At 38.0% G+C, this 22,332-nt stretch overlaps 1 protein-coding gene across 6 annotated transcripts in view; it reads left to right on the top strand.

Annotated features, from left to right (window-relative positions):
• Positions 1-22,332, top strand: part of Opa1 (Opa1 mitochondrial dynamin like GTPase) — a 229,102-nt gene that overhangs the window by 123,769 nt on the left and 83,001 nt on the right. For all 6 annotated transcript variants that reach the window (XM_067149273.2, XM_067149272.2, XM_067149269.2 and 3 more), the window contains 4 exons: positions 13,634-13,864; positions 14,460-14,605; positions 17,041-17,202; positions 20,269-20,456. In XM_067149273.2, the coding sequence (XP_067005374.2) occupies positions 13,634-13,864; positions 14,460-14,605; positions 17,041-17,202; positions 20,269-20,456 (727 nt within the window). The remainder of the gene's footprint in view (positions 1-13,633; positions 13,865-14,459; positions 14,606-17,040; positions 17,203-20,268; positions 20,457-22,332) is intronic.

Genomic DNA, 22,332 nt, shown 5'->3' with positions numbered 1-22,332 from the left:
CTACACAAATATCTACTTTTGAAAAATACAGCTTTTAAACTTATCTTATTCTGCCTGTGTTTTGGGCTGGGACTGCTGTAATTTCGTCCTCTTATGCGGCGATCATCTCTGGTTTATATCTGCGGCATCTCCGAGTCTTGATCGCTGGACTTGTGTTGTCGGGCAAGGCCGGTTCGGTTCCCGTCTGTCGCCAATCCCATCTTCATTTAGCAGGCCATCACAGCGTTTTCACGTACATGCATGAAAAACATAGATAAATATAACATTAATTCCACGGTCTCCATAGTTATAAAGCCTTCTTAAATTCTTTAGGATCTTATGAGGAGAATATGATGACGTAAATTCAACTACGGTATTGCAGTTTTAACAACACGAATTGCAGTGTAATTTGCCTATGAGCCTATATCTTTACGAGAAATATAACATTTGGACTTTGTATTTTTGTTAATTCTTCCGATAATGTTAGTATCTTCTCTCTAAAATCTGCTATTTCTTTATACAGTAGCTTCTTGAAATCTTCTGTGAATATTCTTCCTTTTTACGATCTTCGAATGTTCCTACTGTTGTAGTGATGGGTAGTTCGCGAACGAACTAGTTCTCGGGAACTACTTCACTCCCACGAACTGTGAAGTGTTTACTCGTCTCTCGAGAACTACTTCTCGAACTGTAGAACTTCACGAGTGTGAAGGGAATGGGAAAGAACTTGTTCGCTGACGAACTACTTCAGCGGTCGCAGAGTAGTCTAGCGGGAAAGTTAAACATTTTGAAGTAGTTGGTGAAGTAGTTCATGAAGTAGTTCTTTCTTGGGAGCGAGAGTAAATGAACTAGTTCCCACAGGTGAACTGCTCCTTCCCATTACTATATTGTTGGTTTATAGTGAACTTTTCTTATATCACGGTTACCTGGATTCCGTTTGCCTGTATATTTTCCCTTATGTTAGCGGCCACATGGATTCCATTAGTCTGTATTTCATTACTTCGAACTTTCTGCCGCACGATTTACGGAACTTTACCGCTATTTTCGGCAAATGACGATTTCAATGTCGCGATTTTAAATGACCAGGGCAATGAAATGGTACACAACCTAACATCAAGATTGGCAGAAAAATAAGACTCAATTGTTTAGCATTCGCTGATAATCTTGCAGTACTTGCTAATGATATGGAAGAAGCTAAATTGCAAATAGAAGAACTTGGTAACATAGCAAGAAAAGTTGGATTGCAAATTTCATATGAAAAAAACAGAAATAATGCCAACCTTCCCTATTACAGCACCAACCATTACCTTAGCCAATACCAAACAAATTAAAATTGTGAATAAGTTTAAATATCTTGGTGAAATTATAACTTGGAACACCAATGAAAAATCATCAATAGAAAGCAGAACATTTAAGTTAAAAAAAGCACAACGAATTACATGGCCAACGTACAAGAAAAAATATCTTTCAATAAATGCTAAACTTCAACATTACTGTTCCGTCATTAAACCTGAAGCGACTTATGCTTGTGAAACACTGTTTAAATTGAACACCAAAGCAACAACTGATACACTGCAAAAGGTTGACAGAAGGATACTCAGAGCAATCATTAATAAAAAACATCAGGTGGATGTACAATGGAAATTACTGCCTAATGCAGTGGTTTATAGGGAAAGTGAATCTATAATAGATACGATGAGAAAAAGAAGAATTGCCTTTTTCTGTCATCTTTCTAGATTAAATGATAATAGGATAATAAAACAACTATTTAATTACTTTTGGAAAAGTAAAACAAAAAAAATAATTGGTTTAAAGAAGTTCAGAATGATTCAGAAGAGCTGAATATTACAATGAAGCAAATTGAAAATAGAGAAGAAAAAATGATTCTCAAGAACAGACAAATAAGATTATCATTAAAAACTGTACAACACAAACCGTATGTCATATCTGATGAAGAAAGGGAGCCAGGTCAGCCAGAATGAAGAGGTTTTGGGAAAGGAAGAAGATAATGCAAGCTAAATCTTCAGTTAATTCTTTGTTAACGTAAATGTATTTGGATTTGATTTAAGTGCTCCAATGTGGGCGTAAACTATGTAAATTAAATAAATAAATAAATAAATAAAATGAATGATTCGCCTCTTAGCTTAATTGGAAAATGAATAATATAAAAGTTGACAGAAAAAACAGTCTCCACACGGAGAGTCGAACCCACGACCATCGGGTAACTCTGGGTAACATCATTTTCGGGCTTTACATGAAAATGGGTGTATTTAGATCACTTTTTAGAGCTGTTTATAAATATGGTATCAGATTTCCTGTAACACCCACAGTTTTTATGTAATTACGTAATTTTCCTTTTTTTAATTTGCACGAAACAATGTACACTGATCGATAAAATATGTACATTAGAGTAATTGAAAACGATCAGTTGCGGTAAAATCGATAGTCTGATGTCTATGTTTACAGGGGAACACTGCAACTGGTTTAGTTTCGTTTGGAAACGTGCTCTAAATAGCTATTTAATACACATTACAAGTGCAAATCAGTCTACAAATGGCGAGTTCCTCAAGACGACAGTGTGTAAACAATCCCAACTCCTTTTGTTTCATTTGCGGCTCATTGACTTTGAAATCGAGAAGAGAGAACATAACCTCATTCGTAAAGAAAGCTTACCTGGCATATTTCGGTGTCAAGTTAGGCGACCAAGATAAAAGGTTTGCGCCGCACAGCGTGTCATACGTTTTTTACGGGATTAAGAAAATGGACTCGGGAAGCAGAAGTCGTTACCTTTTGGAATTCTGATGGTGTGGAGAGAGCAAACAAATCACACCGATGATTGTTATTTTTGTATGGTAAAAGTTGAAGGCCATAACAAGAAAAGTATTAAAAGCATTGCATATCCAAACCTGAAATCAGCAATCAGACCTGTACCACATGGACCTAACATTCCTGTGCGTAACCCACCAGCAACCCTGCAATCATCATCGGTATCATCATCATCATCATGATCGTCTGGTTCTAGTGACAGCGATGAAATCTTGATAACCACAGAAGAGCTACAACCAGAGTTGCTTACTCAATGTGAACTCAACGACTTGGTAAGAGATCTGGGTCTCTCAAAGGAGTTGTCACAAAGGAGAAAAGACTGCTAGCTCCAGGTACAACATTTTCCTGGTACTGAACAAGAGAAGAAGAATTTCGTGAGTACTTCACTGAAGAGGGTCCTCTTGTTTACTGTAATAACATTGAGGGAGTAGTATCAAAATACGGAACTACATACAAGAATGAATGGAGGTTATATTTATTGATGGAACTGTAAACAATATCAAAGCTGTACTCTTAAGGTGTGTTTTCCAAGGTGCGACTGTAGCCGTCACGGCGGCCAGAGCCGCAACAACTGGGGTCGTCGTGTACGTCGGCGACAGCAGCCGCAAGCGACGGGCACGTGGGGTGTTTTCTTAGACACGATTTCAGCCGCCAGTCGCGCAGTTCATTTCGTCAGAAATCAACGAGAGCACGGGCGATTTCGTTAGTGGCAGGGCTTTCCTTGACATTTTTGGAAGAAGAAGAAGAAGAAGAAGAAGAAGGAGAAAAAGTAGGAAAAGAAGAAAGGAAGAAATATTGTTAATGTGGTATCTCGGCCCGAAAAGAAGGAAAGTCAACAGTATATTTGCATCGCACTATGAGAAAGGTTGCTATAACATTTTAATTAACAGGCATCTTTTAAGTGATGAGACAAAGTTGAGGAAGTATTTCAGACTGAGTGTTAGTTTAGTTATATTCTCGAACTTATAAAAAGTGAAATTTTGAAAACCTCGTGCAATCGGTACATGAAGCCCATCAGCCCGGCTGAAAAACTTGCACTCACTCTCAGGTACGGACAATTAAATCTTATTTTAACAGTGTTTAGCTCAGCTGAATACATGTTTTTACAGTAAGACATAACGATCAGTAAATCTGTGGTCGTAATAGACTTCTAGATTTTTTGCTAGTGGCTTTACGTCGCACCACACAGATAGGTCTTATGGCGACGATAGCATAGGAAAGGCCTAGGAGTTAGATGGAAGTGGCTGTGGCCTCATTAAGGTACAGCCCCAGCATTTGCCTGGTGTAAAAATGGAAAACCACGGGAAACTATCTTCAGTACTGCCGATAGTGGGATTCGATCCCACTATCTCACGGATGCAAGCTCACAGCTGCGCGTCCCTAACAGCACGGTCAACTCGCCCGGTAAACTTCAAGTTTAACAAACCCGCAACTTAATTGAGTGACACAACATTAATTGCGCCAATATAGTAATTATTTACATACTTAGACATGCCATTTCATCGGTATAATTTCGTGGAAGCGGATATAATTTAATTTATGTAGTTGCAAAATTCTCTAGCGTACTACTACTCAATCTAGGGAATGAAGGAATCAATAAAAATGCATAAAAATGATAATGCAGAGTGGGATTTACATATTATTTAAAAGTACATATTGCACTGTATATTCATTCCTATAATACCCAGTGATCTTGACAAGATATCATGACTGTTTACATCTGTGCACGGCTCGGCTTTTATCGGCCCTTGATTGACAGACGAGAATGCTTGCGGAGGAGTTGTTGAGCAATAGTCCCTTCCGTCGCAGCGACTGCGGCCACCAGCACTGCTCATTGCACCAGTGTGGCGGCTCAAGCCGCAATTGCCGCGAGTCGCAGACAAAATTCAAACTGCGCATGCTCGGAGCTGAAGATTGCTGTCTCCATGCGGCTACAATCGCCATTGCGGCTACAATCGCACCTTGGAAAACGCACCTTTACACATCACCAATAAGTATGGTTCGATACCTGTAGCGTATTCTCATGTCTTGAAGGAAAACTATGAAATCCTTGCAATGTTATTAATGGCAAGTAAGTATTCAGAGCACGAATGGATTGTATGTGGTGATCAGAAAGTTATAGGAATGCTTCTTGGACAACAGTCAGGTTACACCAAGGTCTGTCTAGGGAGGTCTGGTCACGCTACCACAATCCTTTGCGGTGGCGGCCGTATTGGGTCTTAAATATTGTTATGTGGGCGTGCCTGATGTAATGATGTGAGTTATTACTTGTATTTTGAAGGAAAGTGTGACACTGTGCCACACCAAATTGTCAAAATAAGACAACTGACGCTTCGCTTCCCGAGAGATAAGCAAAGGAGAGTTCAGTGGGTAAAAAACTGTAGGCGTGACAAATGGTAATCTACAGATAATTCAGTCTTGTGCGCGGTTAGTGAAGTTATACACTCGTATTACTCCTGAATAATATGTTTATATGAACGATGTTTTATATTTATAGGTCTTATTATGTATTTTCTTCTAACATAATTTTGAAGAATCGCAGTTTGAACTAAGGAGGGCAGATGGACGGAAACTACTCAAGTAGAATACCATCCTAACAATTTTCAACGTCCCTAATCCACCCAAGTCTTTGACATATGATAGGAAACTTCACAAAGAAAGGGAATTTTCTTTCACAACAAGCAAGGAAAGTAACAGGAAATGTGTAATAGTAGTATTGTTGTTTATGAAAATTTCCTTTTCATGTGTCCGGCTCCATGGCTACATGATTAGCGTGCTGGCCTTTTGGTCATAGGGGTCGAGGGTTTGATTCCCGGCAAGGTCAGGAATCTTAACCGTAATTGCTTAATTTCGCTGGCCTATCTCTTCAAACCAACAATTTGTGTCCAGCTTGCTATCATTACAACAATAATTGTTAATAGCAGTCTTATACGGTACTGTAGTTATTATTTACAACTATATTTCATTCATCTTAAATGCTCTATGGAGTACATTATATGGGTGAACAAATACTTTAAGATCACAATACTCGCACTAACCAACTACTGTAATTTAACGTACCGCAGCCTAACATAATATCCTAATGTAATCCCTAAAATAGCCTAACCTAGATTAACTCAACTTAATAGTGACTGAATTTCTATTTCGTAAGGAATCGTGTCTACCAATGGCTTTAATTTTCTTAACCATTATTATTATTATTATTATTATTATTATTATTATTATTATTATTGTTGTTGTTGTTGTTGTTCCGGGGTATGTGTGGAACGCAGAGATGGTGAAGGAAGGTGCGGGCTTGAATGGGTCTAACTACAATATCAAGAATAGAATTAAAATATTAACAAAGGTTATATTTCTTTTAGAATTTCAGACTTAACAATTTTTTTCACTGAATTAACATAGCAATGAAACATCAGGTACAATGCGAATCCTGAAACAAGATTTGGAAAAATCCAAGATTCAGAACTTAAACAATTTTGGGCTTCAAGTCCCTAGTTTTACAATTTTAGAGATACAGGATCCAGTTTACAAAACTTTAAATCAAAATAAGGATCAATTTAGACAAGGGCAGAAATCCCCTAATTCGAGAGCACTTGCTCCCTAAATACAATATCTAGCCTTCCAGAGGCACTCATTACTATTACAAAACTTTGATAAAGAGCTAACAGGCTCTCAATTCCTTGCGGCCCACTCAAGGCAACTTCACATGAAAATCTTTCAGGCCTCACAATGCATGATTTACAAATGGAATTAATTTTACACAGGAGTATCTAGTACCCAACCTATGGGGCCTTTGCGAAAAATAACAGGTTAAATAAACGGCCCGAACACAAACTGTATGGAGGCGTACAGTGCACTCCCATATAATAAAAAATTAAAACCTACAGGGCTCTCGGCCGATGAAACTGGGGCTAGTCCCAAACTACTGAGGTGGCGCGCCTGGAAATAAATGTAATACATTACAGGAAAGAAAGGTTGCGAAATCGCAGTCACCTCAAACCAAGATGAAGGGGAGCTCAAGAGGGTAACTCACTCTCCATCCCCGATTTACAGTTAAAGACTTTATGAAGTTTTACATTAGCCGAAAGATAATTTACATTTTAGAAAGGTATGTTACATAGTTAAGATTCGGACCTTCCCCTCAGATAAAGTTGCGGAGACAGCAAGAAAGATAGAATTTATGTGGCCATTACTTTATAGATGTTCTGCCGCCCGAAGAAAGAGGCGCCCCACCTCCTGCCTTAACACACACACACTTATCAAGATGGCGATCAATTGACAAGGAAACATGAAAAGCTGAAGTTTATGTACCCCCCAGGGAAGGTTCGAGAGAATTCTGGGCTAATCCGTACACACCCTCTCAATGTTATTGGTTAAACTCAAAAGTTAAACTCAAAATCGGACAAGAACCCTGTGATAGGTTGAAAATTAATTACAGAAATTTTTCATTGGCCAAATTCCAAACTGGCGGAATGAGACAGAAGTGTTGCAAACCTAGAGTTACAAAAAACAAAAAATCCAAATGAAAGTTGAAAAACCTATAAACACAAAATTTATTTCAATAACAACTTCCTTTATTTTGCACCAGAGTGCATAATCATAGTTTTTTGCTAGTGTCATCTGGAAAAATGACCAAACTTCTTGATGTATAGCAAAACAAAACAAGGAGAAATTCAATCAGTTTAGGAAACTTCACAATAACAAAATTACTTAATATTTCAGTAGTGACATCTTCCGATTAAAGTTCCAACTTGTTGTGTTATCAGTTTCACTTTTTGATCGATATAGGAGTTTATTAAGGCGCTAATTTTGAATGAGCGGAGTAGAGGTGTACCTCCCGGTACTATTATTATTATTATTATTATTATTATTATTATTATTATTATTATTATTATTATTATTATTATAATATGCATGAATGTTAGGACTCAGTTAAGAGCTCCGTGGTCGCCAACCCATGCTCCATACAGTAGTTAGGAGCTCCTGACGCCCCTTTCAATCACCTCTTACGAGAGGCAGGGGATAGGTGGGTGTTATTCTATTGCCCCCATCCACAAGGGAAATCAGTTTGGGTTGTGACTACGAGGCCCTTAGCTGAGTCTTTACATTGCTTTCACTTGTGTTACGCTCTCACCTATTCTAGCCCATCCGACCTCCCCTGGTCAACACTTGTTCTTTTCCGACCGCGACGGCATTAGCGCATTCGAGGCCTAGGAAGATTTTCATTTCCACGCACTTTGTGGCCTTCATCTTTCTTTTGCCAATACCTTCATTTTTCGAAGTGTTGGACCCCTTCCATTTGTGTTCTTCTGATTAGTGTTTATAGAAGGTGGTTGTCGAGTTGTACTTCCTCTTAAAACAATAATCACCACCACCACTTGGTACTATATAGCTGCATATAGTTAAGAGTAGCTAAGAACATCACTCTTGTTGCACATGTGCAGAGTATTTTTGCCATAGAACCCAAAGAAATACCACATGAATGGATAACAACAGTTACCATAGATAATTTAATGCACCCAGCTCAAGAGGCATTCAGTGTTTGTCAACATACTGGGGTAACCTCTTAGAAACGCAGTATCGGTAATTACTTTCTTAATAAAGAAAACACTGAGGGTAATTTATTACAACTGTCTTTTAGTACTTTAAGTACAGTAGTTCAAGTTCAGTATTTCATGTACCGGTAGTCATAATATGACACAGGTACTGTAGGCCTACAGATTTCTATGTTTCTGTCAATAAGATTACGTATTTTGACAGATGATGTTAATAAGAAACACAGTAAGACAAAGTTGTAAGGAACATGAGCTTTGTCGTTGATTCTTGTTTAAAAAAAAACAAATTCTGACTCTGCTAATTTTCCTATTCAAATAGCTGTGAATCTATTAATATCATTTAAGTGTTATACAGTTATATATACATGAATAGTAGATGCCCAATTAAATTTTTTATGAAAAATAGTTGGTATTTTGTTTTTATTTCAATGAACGGCACTGAAATCCTCTAAATTAAAATACACTTGCCTTTGGTTACGCTCGCTTAAAGACCCAATATGGCGGCTCCATAAGAAGCATTCGTGACTTGACCTCCCTAGACAGACCTTGGGTTACACAAATTATCCATGTTTCCTCTGCCTGTGGGACAGCCGTAGACGTGATGCACACTAGGTTAGAAAGGAATAGCCATCTAGAACAACAATGGATCCAGGAGACAAGAATATAATATCATGTTTGGTGAAACGAGAAAAAAATCATTCTGCCACCTCTCCATATTAAACTAGGGATCATGAAACAGTTCATAAAGGGATTGAATAAAGGTGACTGTTTTAAGTACATCTGTCAGAAATTCTCCTTCCTGTCTGATGCGAAACTAAAAGAAGGAATCTTTGTGGGATCACAGATACGGAGCCTTATGACAGATGAACAATTTGAGGCGTTGATGACCTTTGAGGAAAGATTGGCTTGGATAGGTTTCAAGAATGTGATAAACAGTTTTTTGGGGAACAGGAAGCACCCGTATTACAAGAAAATCGTAGAAGATATGTTGATGGCTATGAAAAATTTAGGTTGTAATATGAGTATCAAGCTACATTTCATTCATAGTCATCTTGAGACTTTTTCCCTGAAAACTTAGGAGATTTTAGTGAAGAACATGGGGAGCGGTTCCACCAGGACATGAAAGAGATAGAAACACGTTATCCGGGCAGGTGGAATGCTGTGATGTTAGGTGACTATTGCTGGTCTATGAAGAGGGACAATCCGGAGTTGCAGCACATCAGACAATCACGAAGATCACACGTCCGCAGCAAAAGGAAGACAGTTTAAGTCATGAAAATTGTATCCTGGATTTGCCATTTGTAGAATTTAATTTTATATATTCACAAACCAGGTAAATAATAAATTGTTTTCTGGATTCTTTTTAAGTTAGTTATAGTTACTTTACTGGTGTTCAATTCCCAAACTTTGCTGTAAGTGATATTATAGATTAAGTAAATACTTAATTTGAAAATTTGTAAAATCCTTATGTGATTCATAAAATTAGATTTCAGATTACAATTACATTACATTACAATTACATTACATTACAATCACCCATCAAAACTAAAAGCCTTGAAAAAATTTTTCATTTTGTAACTCAGTGTAATTAGTCCTAGCTCTTACCGCTACGCCAACTACTGCTCGGCATGCGCACTAACATATGTGGCTAATACGGTGTGAGAGCCGCGTCAACATTTTTATTTTTAGGATTGTTCACTGGAGACTATGGGGACACGAGAGGCATTGGAAGACCCCAGAAGAGATGGCTCGACGACATAAAGCTGTTGTCTGGAACACGCTGGTTCCAAGTGATTCAAGACCGAAGACAATAGAAGCGCATGAAAGAGGCCTATATCCAGCAGTGGATTGAAATAGGCTAGAAAAGAAGAAAAGATACGCTTGGCCATCTGGAGTTCCCACTTTGGGCACTTTCACGTCTAGCCAAGCCCTGCATGTTCCATAAATTTGAGCGCAATCAGTGGTGACGAGTAGGGAATGCCCCTTGTTAGTGTTACATTAGTACTAATTCTACAAAACTTAAAAGTGGGGAAAATTTTTTTAAAAAATTTCGTGCTGATTAAATTTAGTTCTTGTGAAAGAAAGTTACATTTTATGGACCAGTGTTGTGAGAGTATTATTGTAAGAATTCGATTTCTATGTATGAAAGAAATTGTCAAATTTATATTTGTGGCAATGAATTACGTTTTAAGCTGCACAGGAAATGTTAACCTTCGTGTTTTACAACACATACTTCTGTTTTTCTTTGTATTCTTTTCTTGTATATACAGTACTTCATTAATTTTATTGAAAATACTTGATGCATATCAGAATATTAGCTCCAACATCACAAATTAAATGCTTGTACGAACTCTAAATACAGTAAAACTTTGATAAAATGTTTCTGCAGGGGACAAGGAAAAAAATCTGTTAGGCGAGAAAACATACTACTGAATACACGAATAAAAACTATCCAACAGGGATATGGAAACACTAGATACGATTTATTGACATGACATTTTACTCTTTTTTTTTTACCTTACCTTATCTTTACTTTAACTTATTGTAATGACATTTTACGTCATTTATCCATGGGTACAATGAAAACGATTATCTACCATTTCCAAAGATGAGAGGAGAACATTAAAAGGTGTGGAAAAACACGAGAGAACAAATATGAAAACCTTTTCTGCTTGGGATTATAAAAGAACAAAAGTGCACTGAATGGTGTGAAAAACACCAGACAACAAAAATATGAAAACATTTGCGCAGGGGCAATAAAAGTATCGAAGTATTATTACAATACCAATATAAATGGTCCGTTATTGGACATTATAAATTTTCCAGCTAGCTCATTCTTGGTTGCCAGCGTTTCGCCCTCGTGTGCTAGGGTGGGCTCGTCAGTTGGTACCTAGCACACCTACCAATACGCTGGCTAGTGCATACCGTGGAGGCCACTGCGTAGGCTAACTGGAGCCACCGGCAGTGCCAATGCACTAAGAGACTTTGTCTCATCACTAAAAATTTATGCCTGCTTGGCCATCAGATGATATAGATGTTGATTTCCATAGGGAATCTGAAATATTTGTCCTGAATGAGCAAATTTATAATACCAATATAAATGGTCCGTTATTGGACATTATAAATTTTCCAGCTAGCTCATTCTTGGTTGCCAGCGTTTCGCCCTCGTGTGCTAGGGTGGGCTCGTCAGTTGGTACCTAGCACACCTACCAATACGCTGGCTAGTGCATACCGTGGAGGCCACTGCGTAGGCTAACTGGAGCCAAGCAGGCATAAATTTTTAGTGATGAGACAAAGTCTCTTAGTGCATTGGCACTGCCGGTGGCTCCAGTTAGCCTACGCAGTGGCCTCCACGGTATGCACTAGCCAGCGTATTGGTAGGTGTGCTAGGTACCAACTGACGAGCCCACCCTAGCACACGAGGGCGAAACGCTGGCAACCAAGAATGAGCTAGCTGGAAAATTTATAATGTCCAATAACGGACCATTTATATTGGTATTATAAATTTGCTCATTCAGGACAAATATTTCAGATTCCCTATGGAAATCAACATCTATATCGTATTATTACAAATCGCTCTTTCTAAAAAGAAATGTTAGTAGAGGCCTTTTATTTTGGACCCCTGGGTTATTAAACATCATTTTCTAGTCACACTCTTAGATAATGAATTGGAGGTTATGCTTGACCATGTGCGACTGTGACTTTTGGCGCCATATTGAAATCTACAAAACTTCGAATCGACTAACTCGTATAGAGTCGAAACTCAAAGGTGCGAGTTTCAACATTCATGCTACCCCTGCACGCTTAAAGATGCGGGTGCAAATCGACTTTCTGATTGTTTTTAATTTTGTCCTCATCAGTAAGGAATTTCACGACTTTTTTTTTTTTTTTTTTTTGAATCCACAAATAGGCTGTCGCAAGACAAATTGCATCACGCTAGTCAGCTTAACACGATTATGTTCCTAATCCAGATGTAGGCTATCAGCCAACAAATATTTGCTGCCCTTCGCTGTACCGCTCAACACATCAGTTTCATATTTCTGAATGGAATGCAAAATACAAGCACAAATAGGCTCACTGTGTTAGTCATTAATCTCTCTGCTAATCGGCAGGCAAAACTGAAAATTCCTGATGCTAACAGCTTGCTCCTTGAAGGTGCAACTTATCCTATGAAATTCAGGAATTCAAGGCCTTTTCCCGTTATCATGCAACTGTAGTGAGGGCTCTTTCTTACCCGAGTTGGATATCACGTTCTTTTCATAAGGGATGACAACATTTTCAGGGCTATGAAAAATGTGATTGTACTAAGCGGTAATAGCGAAAATTCGTGACTCAATAAATGAGACAGTGAGGCATTTTTATATAGATTTAATATGATGAGAATCGGGACTTCAAATTTACGACATGCTATGTGGGAAAACATGTTAATGAGAAATACAGTAATGATGTTTCACTGTATTAGCACTTGCAAAACCTGTTCCAAACAATGGGTATTATACATGCAAGTTTTCTTTGGTGCTCAGCTCGCTAGTCCTCGCTTGTTAGGTTTCAGTCAACTTCGTATGCTGAGCTAGCAACATTGAAATGTGGAATGTGCTTTCACCACCCCTGACATCTCATGGTTTTACTATAAGGCTTTGTTTTGTCATGCTTGCCATGCTAGTGCATTGTGTTGTGGTGATAATGGCTTATCAGTAGTTCTTTTGAAGTGATCAAGTGAATTATATTGTCATATGCAGCAGAAGTTTCCTTCTAGTAATATCTAATATCTTGGTTTGTTAGTGCTTTTAGAGACTGTATTTAACATGGGAAATAAGATATTTTTGTGCATAACTGTGATTCTCTATGAACATTTTTTTCATTCTGTTGTAAATATTTCTCTGGATCACATAGTGTGTGCAAGATAGGCACAGATATCAACAGCATCACATTTCTTTACATTTGTCTCAATTCTTTTCTAATTCTTTTTCTCTTCATTTGTTATAGGTATAAAATCAACATGCAAGTATGAAGTAAATATTGTTCAGGCTGTAATTTATCCCATTTGTTTCACTCTTTAGTTGAGTATGGAAATGAACACCTAAGTGGACTCTTCTCTCACCAGTTCCCTCTTCTCCATAAAGCTGGTGCTCAACAAACCTAGTGTGTACAATACCTGTTGTGTTATTATAAGCGGAGTTGTTTACATTTGTACAGGACATCAGCATGCTGTGTTAGTCTAAATTTGGAATGTTGACAGTAAGTTTACACAACTATTTTTCTTCTTGTTTCTGCAGACAGAGACAGCGGAGATGGCAAGAGACACTCGGGAATCCATCAAGCAGATGACTCAAATGTATATGTCAAATCCCAACGCAATCATCTTATGCATCCAGGATGGCTCAGTGGATGCAGAACGCAGCAATGTAACTGACCTGGTGTCACAGGTTGATCCTCAAGGCAAGAGGACCATCTTTGTGCTTACCAAAGTGGATCTGGCCGAGGAGAACCTCGCCAACCCTGACAGAGTGAGTATGGTTTGTCTGGAGTGATGCTTTAGAAGCCATGTATGAAGCTAAGGGAGGGTGAAGTGAAATTGTAAGGCAAATGATAACCATAGAACATATGTTATAGAGGTGTGTTGGGCAAGCAGGAGATGTCAGACAAAAATTACTCATTAGTACTGATTGAAGGAGCATGGTGAGTACTGTACTGTAGTTACAAGTTTAACTGTACAAACTAAAACTCTCTTATGAAATTTAATACTATCTTTTATGTTGATTGTACTTAAGTTTTGCACTTCAGTGTCAAACTTAAAATATGTACAATGTAAAATAAGCATATTAAGTTTTGTATTTTCCACCTCACTGGACTATAGCATAATTCTGCATTTATGATGATACAGTTTAGCAGGACCTTGGATGTCTGAAATGTAAATTTTCCTGTTCAGTGGTTACATAGGCCACTTTCAAAACCGAGTTTAAGCTAAGTAGGCGTGTCTGTAACTCTTTAATATGGATGCTGTTCAGGGATCTGGAATTGCTAGTCTGTATTTCTAATTATAAATATTACATATTAAAGTGCTTGATTTTACCTGAGAATGTACTGTTTGATCCATTACAGATCAAGAAGATTCTTTCTGGAAGGTTGTTCCCTATGAAAGCTCTGGGCTATTTTGCTGTGGTGACGGGACGTGGTCGTAAGGATGACTCCATACAGACCATCAGAAGCTATGAGGAGCAATTCTTTAGAAACTCTAAACTTTTTAAGTAGGTTCACAAACATTACTGTAGAAAACATTTATTTATTTATTTATTTTTCTTTCCTTTGTTGTTCTGCAGATATTTATTAAGAATGTGAGGAAAGATCAAGTGTTATTGCAGTTCTTCATTCCAGACATAGTAATATTTGTGACTTTAGAGAAGGCCAATGCTAAGAACAACCCATTGTATCTGTTTTGACTTCTTTTCCAAGCAAAGTAAATTGCACAAATAAGAGGTCTATCCATGAAGAAACATTGCTGTCCAAATAGTATGCCAGTGGAGATGGTGGGCAGAACATCCATTGAAGATGGTGGAAAGTCACAGTGCTCATGGATATCATGCAATTATGTTCATGTTAAGAGTATTTTGTGCTTTATGCTGTGCTGAGAAGCTCTGAACACGCTACTGCAGGGGCATGTGAAAACTGTGCTTTAGGGTTGGCTTCAGCTCAACCATATCATCACTTCTATTCACCGTTGTGATTGACACTGTTATATCAGACCTGTATGAACCATACTCTGGACCCTTCTCTGCGACTGCAGAAGATAGTTTGGTTTATATCCTACTGGTTTCATAACACTAATGTTACCTAGTGAGTGACCATTGGAACGACTGGTCTGCTGTGAGCAACGTCTGACGGCATGTGTGCGTGTGTCTCAATCATGAATGTTCTCAAATGGCACTGAAAATCAACTGTTATTGGAAAGAGTACATTATGGCTCTTTTCTATGCTTGTTTTTCACACACACGCATAGTGAAATGCATCTGGCGGGGTTAAAGTGGAAGCCAGTCATCAGTCCTTCTCATGAGTAGTTGGTCACATTTGGCAATTATATACCATGACATCGATGTCAAGGGTTGCAGCAACTTAGTTTTACACTGTCAGGGCAGTTTACCACATTGGTTTAGGGTTGTCACAAGTTTCAGCTATGCAGGTAATTTGATAATTCGCAAGCTTTAGAAAAACCATGAAAATGGATGCAAATTTATTCCATGAATCCTTACGACACCTATCTGGACTGTGCTCTGCAGTCGCTTAAGTGCAGCCTGTATCCAGTATTCGGGAGATAGTGGGTTTGAACTCCACTGTCGGCTGCCCTGAAAATGGTTTTCCGTGGTTCCCCATTTTCACACTAGGCAAATGCTGGGGCTGTACCTTAATTAAGGCGACGGCCACTTCCTTCTCACTCCTAGCCCTTTCATGTCCCATCTTCGCCATAACATCTGTTTGTGTTGATGCGATGTAATGCAACTTATAAAGCAAAAAAACCTAGCTGTCGGACAGACATCCCACAATTTTATGCAGCAGACTCAAACCACAAGAGGTACAAGGCGTCTAGTCATACTGCCAGAAAACCTCTGCATTTTTATCAGGAAATGGAACGGGGATGACAAATTCATGTAATTCCATTTCAAGACATTACTGTGGAGAGCCGTGATGCCATTCCAATGGATTTCTATGCATTTGGACTGTTAAAAAGACTTCTCCAACATCACTGCCCGTACACTCTGGATGGTGTATGGAAAACGTGCAGAAAAGAATAGGACAGGATAGCCCACAATGGTGGGGGTCCAATAGAACACAACCAGTGATGGTGGCATTGTATCTCGTAAGGCGAGTATGCTTGAAAATCAGTCGGACGCAAACCGAACAAACTTTACATCATGCACATTGTTCAAAAAAACAAATAAAAAGTAGCAATCCAAGTTAATCGGGACAATCTGCCACAAGTGACAAAGTTTAAATATCGTGTATCTATGATGGCCAGCTTACTGAAGAAGTGAAAACAAAAATTAATTCAGCTTGGATGAAGTGCCAAATAACAGCCTTCATCTGTGGTCACCAACTGTAAGGCCATCTCAAAGTTAAGTAAGGTCTATCACACCATTGCCTGTTGTGTTGCACTCTGTGGTATCAAATGTTGCCTATTTTGTGTGGTAATGACAACCACTAAATTTAACACATTCATGGTAACCATAGTTCTAAAGCTCAAATGTGGTAGTGGTCTTTTCTAATGGATGATTTTGGATTCATTCTAATTTTCTGGCATCCTCTTACAGCTTTGAGAGGTTTTCCTTCTGTTGACTGGTGCATGTTAATTTTGGGCTATCAGGAGTTGATGCCTTGTCCATTATAGAATTCTGCTGTTTACACATTGTTCATGAACCGCTATTAAAAATTATGATTCAGCGAAGATATATCGCAAGACAGTCACGATGAAAATTTCCTACTTCCTCTTACCTTGATATACTTTTTCAAGTGGATGCTAGTTTTTGCTATTACTGCATGTTCTGAAACTGAATTCTGGAGATAAAATTAATTATTTATTCATGCATTCCAAATATAACTGTATTTAAACATTCTTTTGGATATTTGCCATTATTGTTATTATGAAAATCCTCTAACTACCTTACTATTGAAGAAATTACTTCTGTTGTAGGGATGGTGCAATAATGTCGAGCCAAGTGACGACCCGTAACTTGAGCATGGCTGTGGCGGAGTGCTTCTGGAAGATGGTGCGTGAGACAGTGGAGCAACAGGCTGATGCTTTTAAAGCTACCCGCTTTAATCTGGAGACTGAATGGAAGAACAATTTTCCTAGGTATGAATATTTATCCATAATTTATGATTTAAACTGTATTGATATAGATGTTGATTCCCATAGGGCCATCTGATGGCCAAGTAGGCATCAATTTTTGGTAATGAGACAAAGTCTCTCAGTGCATTGGCACTGCCGGTGGCTCCAGTTAGCCTACGCAGTGGCCTCCACGGTATGCACTAGCCAGCGTATTGGTAGGTGTGCTAGGTACCAACTGATGAGCCCACCCTAGCACACGAGGGCGAAACGCTGGCAACCAAGAATGAGTTAGCTGGAAAATTTATAATGTCCAATAACGGACCATTTATATTGGTATTAATCTGTATTAATAAAAATATATGCTTTGTGTTATTCATTCCTTTCCCTGAATGGAAATGTGTTGGACCGGTGGTTTTACGTACTACAGAAGAAAAGCGGGGAGTTATTTCTAACCTTCATTTTCAGCCAAGCAAAGCTGATAATGGGTCAAGGCTATACGCCAGTCACCAACCCTGTCAGTGAGCTATGGTCGGAATATTGAAAGATACATTCTGACAGTTCTTAGAGGGAGGTCAGTTTACTGCCTACCTGGGTAGGTGACTTTTAGGCTTATATAATGGTAAATGGTGAACACATTACTTTTGGGAATACATACCATATTTTCTCATGTAATGGACGCTATGGCATTACAGACCCCAGTTCTCCCCTCAGGATTTTGGAAAAAATGTCCTCGCTTAATGGACAAGTTTAATTTTTAATGAAAACTGGTCTTAGTAGTTAATATTTAAAATCTTAAAAACGGATGGATTGTTATAATAAATGTAGATCAACTGCTACACAGTTAGTTGTGCTGATGAACACAACACCGTACACTTGTATGAAGCATAGCAATTATTTCCTTAGCATATGTGTAAAGGGGATCACAGTGTGTAGTATTTTTTAGAGTGTATGTAGTAATTGTTGGCCCAAGCTCGATAGCTGCAGTCGTTTAAGTGCGGCCAGTATCCAGTCTTCAGGAGATAATGGGTTTGAACCCCACTGTCGGCAGCCCTGAAGATGGTTTCTGTGGTTTCCCATTTTCACACCAGGCATATGTTGGGGCTGTACCTTAATTAAGGCCACGGCCGCTTCCTTCCCACTCCTAGCCCTTTCCTGTCCCATCGTCGCCATAAGACCTATCTGTGTCGGTGCGACGTAAAGCAAGTAGCAAAAAAAAAAGGCAACGGCTGCTCCCTCCCCACTCCTAAACCGTTTCTGTCCCATCGTCACCATAAGATCTGTCTGTGTCGGTATGATGTAAAGCAACTTGCAAAGAAGTAATTATTGGTGATGGTGAGAAATGAAGGATGGAGCGTTTATGTTCAAATTCAAGATTTTAAATGACTGTGTGAAAAAATCTAATTGCGACCGATACATTTTAATGCATACAAAATAACCCAGTATTGTTAGAACACATACAGAAGTCAGTTGTATTGATAAACCTTTTTACTTTTGCAATAGATATGAATAAATCAAAATATGCAACGTTCATAGTGAGTTAGTAATAATATTTACAGCTGTACTTTATTTCCAATTTTAAGTTATGGTTCACCTTACATCATCTGTATTTAGTTACATATTAGCTACATAGCTGATGCTAGTTCTTGATCGATAGACCGATCATGGACTTGTTTGTAGGAAGACCATTAATACATCATTTGTAACCACTACTGGTTTGCTATAATGCTATTCATGTTAAAGTTCACATTTGAGATGGTGCTTGTTTAGATGTCTAATTTTGTGATATAAATTCTTCCTCATGTAAAAGAGGCTTCCTAGGCTTTTGTTACAAAAATTGGAAAAGAAAAGTGCAATTTTATTTTTGCTGACTGATTCAATATACAGTAGAAGTCCTCAAGATGGTTTTCTGTGGTTTCCTATTTTCACTCCAGGCTGTACCTTAATTAAGGCTACGGCCCCTTCCTTCTCGCTCCTAGCTCTTTCCTATCCCATTGTCGCCATAAGACCTATCTGTGTTGGTACGACGTGAAAAAAAAAGTGTGTAATTTTCGTGTCTGCATAAATTTCAGAAGGGATATACCCAGGTAAATTAATGGAGAGAAATTTATCATTTATCAACTGGCGCGTAAAATATGTTTTTATGACACACATACAATTAACTTAAGAATCATATTTATTTACTTGCGAATTTGTGTATTATATGTTGGAGTGTCTATACTGGGTTTCTATCTTTTCAGAATGAAATTGACGTATGCATTCGTGTAGTATCGGAATTAAAAAAATAACTAATATCTTCTAAAAAAACGCGAGTTTTGAACAAATTGATTGCCGTTTCATACCGATTTCAATCTGCAGAGTTTTCCACGAACTGTTATATGAACATCTGCTGTAATGAAAATCCGCTGTAGCAAGTACATTTTTCGCCATGATGAATTTTCACTATTAGGGACTTCTACTGTATTTTGCTGTTTCCAGTGCTCCTTGTTGAATCATGAGTTACAGAAAAACTGTTTTTCAACTTTTTTATATACTCAAGTACTTTGATATCGATCTCAGGGTCTCTCCGAATTTTTATTTGTAGTTTTCAGTTTCTCTTTTTGGTTGCGTTATCTGATCATGTTAGGTTGAATGTTTAATTCTTTGACTACTGGCTTCACACCTTGTTTTTCTGCAAAAGACATTGCTTTTAATTGGAAAGCTGTTTCAAACTACAATTCTTGTTTTTTGTGCTATTCAACTCCATAATAAAATAAAAACTCATTTAGTAGCAGGTATTTGTACAAAACACAGGTTTCTATCAAAAGGAAGTTATGGCATGGGTATTGATTCATTAATACAATTTTGCGTTGTTATTGTAGTGTTACAAATGACTCCACTACAAAATGGTATTCTTGTCCGTCTTTGATGAATTATGTTTGGGAGGGGGGGATCCTATATGCAAAGTATTTTTATTTTCCTTGTCCTGAAAGCCAGGGCTCTAATATGTTGGGGGTGGGTTTAATACATGATTGAATACGGTATTTGACAATGCCAGCTCCATTGTTGAAACCCCTTTTAATTTTACTTGTAACAGTAAACATGTACTTACAGGTTACGCGAACTAGATCGTGATGAGCTGTTCGAACGAGCTCGTGGTGAGATCCTTGATGAGATCATCAACCTGAGCCAGGTGTCTCCCAAACAATGGGAGGAACTACTCATGAAGAAGTTGTGGGATAAAGTATCCATGCATGTGTTTGAAAATATCTACTTGCCAGCAGCACAGACTGGGAGTCCAGGTAAGTTCATTTCCTGTCAGAGTTTGTCATAGTCATTTCAGCTATGTACCTTCTGCCTACTGTTGCTTCTAGGGCCCAGGTTTATCAATGTGGGTTAAACTTTAACTCTGTGTTACACTGTTTTAACTCTGTACTTCAGTATTTATTTATGAACAAACAGGCTTTCCGCCCCATTACATGTTCACAAAGCAATAAGACACAATATTAATAATTATAATAAAAAAAAATAATAATAATAAAAATAATAATAAAATAATGATAATAATAATATAATACATAAAAATAAAATAATGATAATAGAGATAATAGGAATAAATAATAACAAAAATGATAACAATTCTGTAGCAGTCCTCGGCTCGAGGATCCAGCAAACTCATCACTTGTCCTTATGCCTACAGCAACTTTCGTCACATTCCTTTTCCCTGACCTACTCCCGATCAGTACCAAAACATCGACAGTCAGCACTTACATTCTAACCAGCCATAACACAAACAAAAGTCCTCCACGTTCACAACAATAAATAACACAATCCTAACCCAGCAGAAAATCATAATAACTTACAATCAAATTTCAACACTGGTCTCCCTCCACACTTACCTTAAATACCACTTTTATTTCAATGCATTACTACCTCTCATGTTGCAACTTGACCATTATTTAGCCATGCTTGATCTCATTTTTAAACCCAAGCCATGCTCAGCATTACATTTGCTATCGCAACCACCACTCATTCCGTGTCCTTGTGGATTCAGCACATACGTCATCTTCATTGTCCTCTAACTTACTCTCTGTCCAAACCATAACAACCAACATTCCGCAATTGCCCTTCAATCCATCATACACTACATTTACCAACCCGCACTTAATACAATCATCTCTCCAACTCCAAAAGTTTCAGCAATAAATTAAACCATCTCATTACCAAACCATCTTCGCCTATACCAACACTTCTCCCACACCACATTTTTTTTTTTTTTTTGATAAATCTAAACTAATTCAGCAATAAATAAACCATCTACATACCAACTCCCGGATTCAGATACCACCTCTTATCCACAATTTCCATTCCAGATCCACCTCATATACCTTCCACAATACACCACTAAATCTAAATTTACAACATCTCAGATTTACAAAATAACACCGCTTAACACCGCTTCTCACCATATTTCAACCATAGTCCTCAATAACTGCGACCATTTTATACCACCACTTCTCCAACACCTCATTTCAGCAATATGACACATCTTACCTTAATCGTATCTAGATACCAGGCCATCATCACCTTAAAATACCAAACACTCATATACCATCTCTTCACCAACACCACATTCCAATCTCTACCATCCAAAACTCTTGTCCCTCTTAACACTCACTTAGTTAGCATTAAATAAACCTCCTACCCAACCAAAAGCTAATACAGCTACCCTTCAATACCAACACATCGCTTCATATACCACCTCTCAATCTCATACCACACTATCATGCTATCCTCTCTCTTATATACATCAACAATAAATATACCACTTCACCATTGCCACATTTCGGCCTTCACAAATAATTACCATCATAACCTAATAAATTTACAGTGAATAACAATTACTGACATATCGTAAGACTTACCAATCAGCGTCAACTCCAAATATCACAATAAATATATCACTTCACCCTTACCACGTCTCAGCCTTCACAAATTATTTACCATATTTCAGTCTTCACAAATAGTTACCATCCTAGCCTAATAAAATTACAATGAATAACAATTACTGACATATCATAAAACAAACCGACCATGCCATCCTGTCCTCTTACCCAACTCCCCTAACTAAATACTCAGTCCCTATATACACTAAACCATTAAAATTTTAACCTACTA

Source organism: Anabrus simplex, chromosome 6 (assembly GCF_040414725.1).
Source record: "Anabrus simplex isolate iqAnaSimp1 chromosome 6, ASM4041472v1, whole genome shotgun sequence".
Lineage (NCBI taxonomy): Eukaryota > Metazoa > Arthropoda > Insecta > Orthoptera > Tettigoniidae > Anabrus > Anabrus simplex.
Note: the sequence above shows the minus strand (reverse complement) of the source record. Positions and strands in the feature narration are given on the sequence as shown.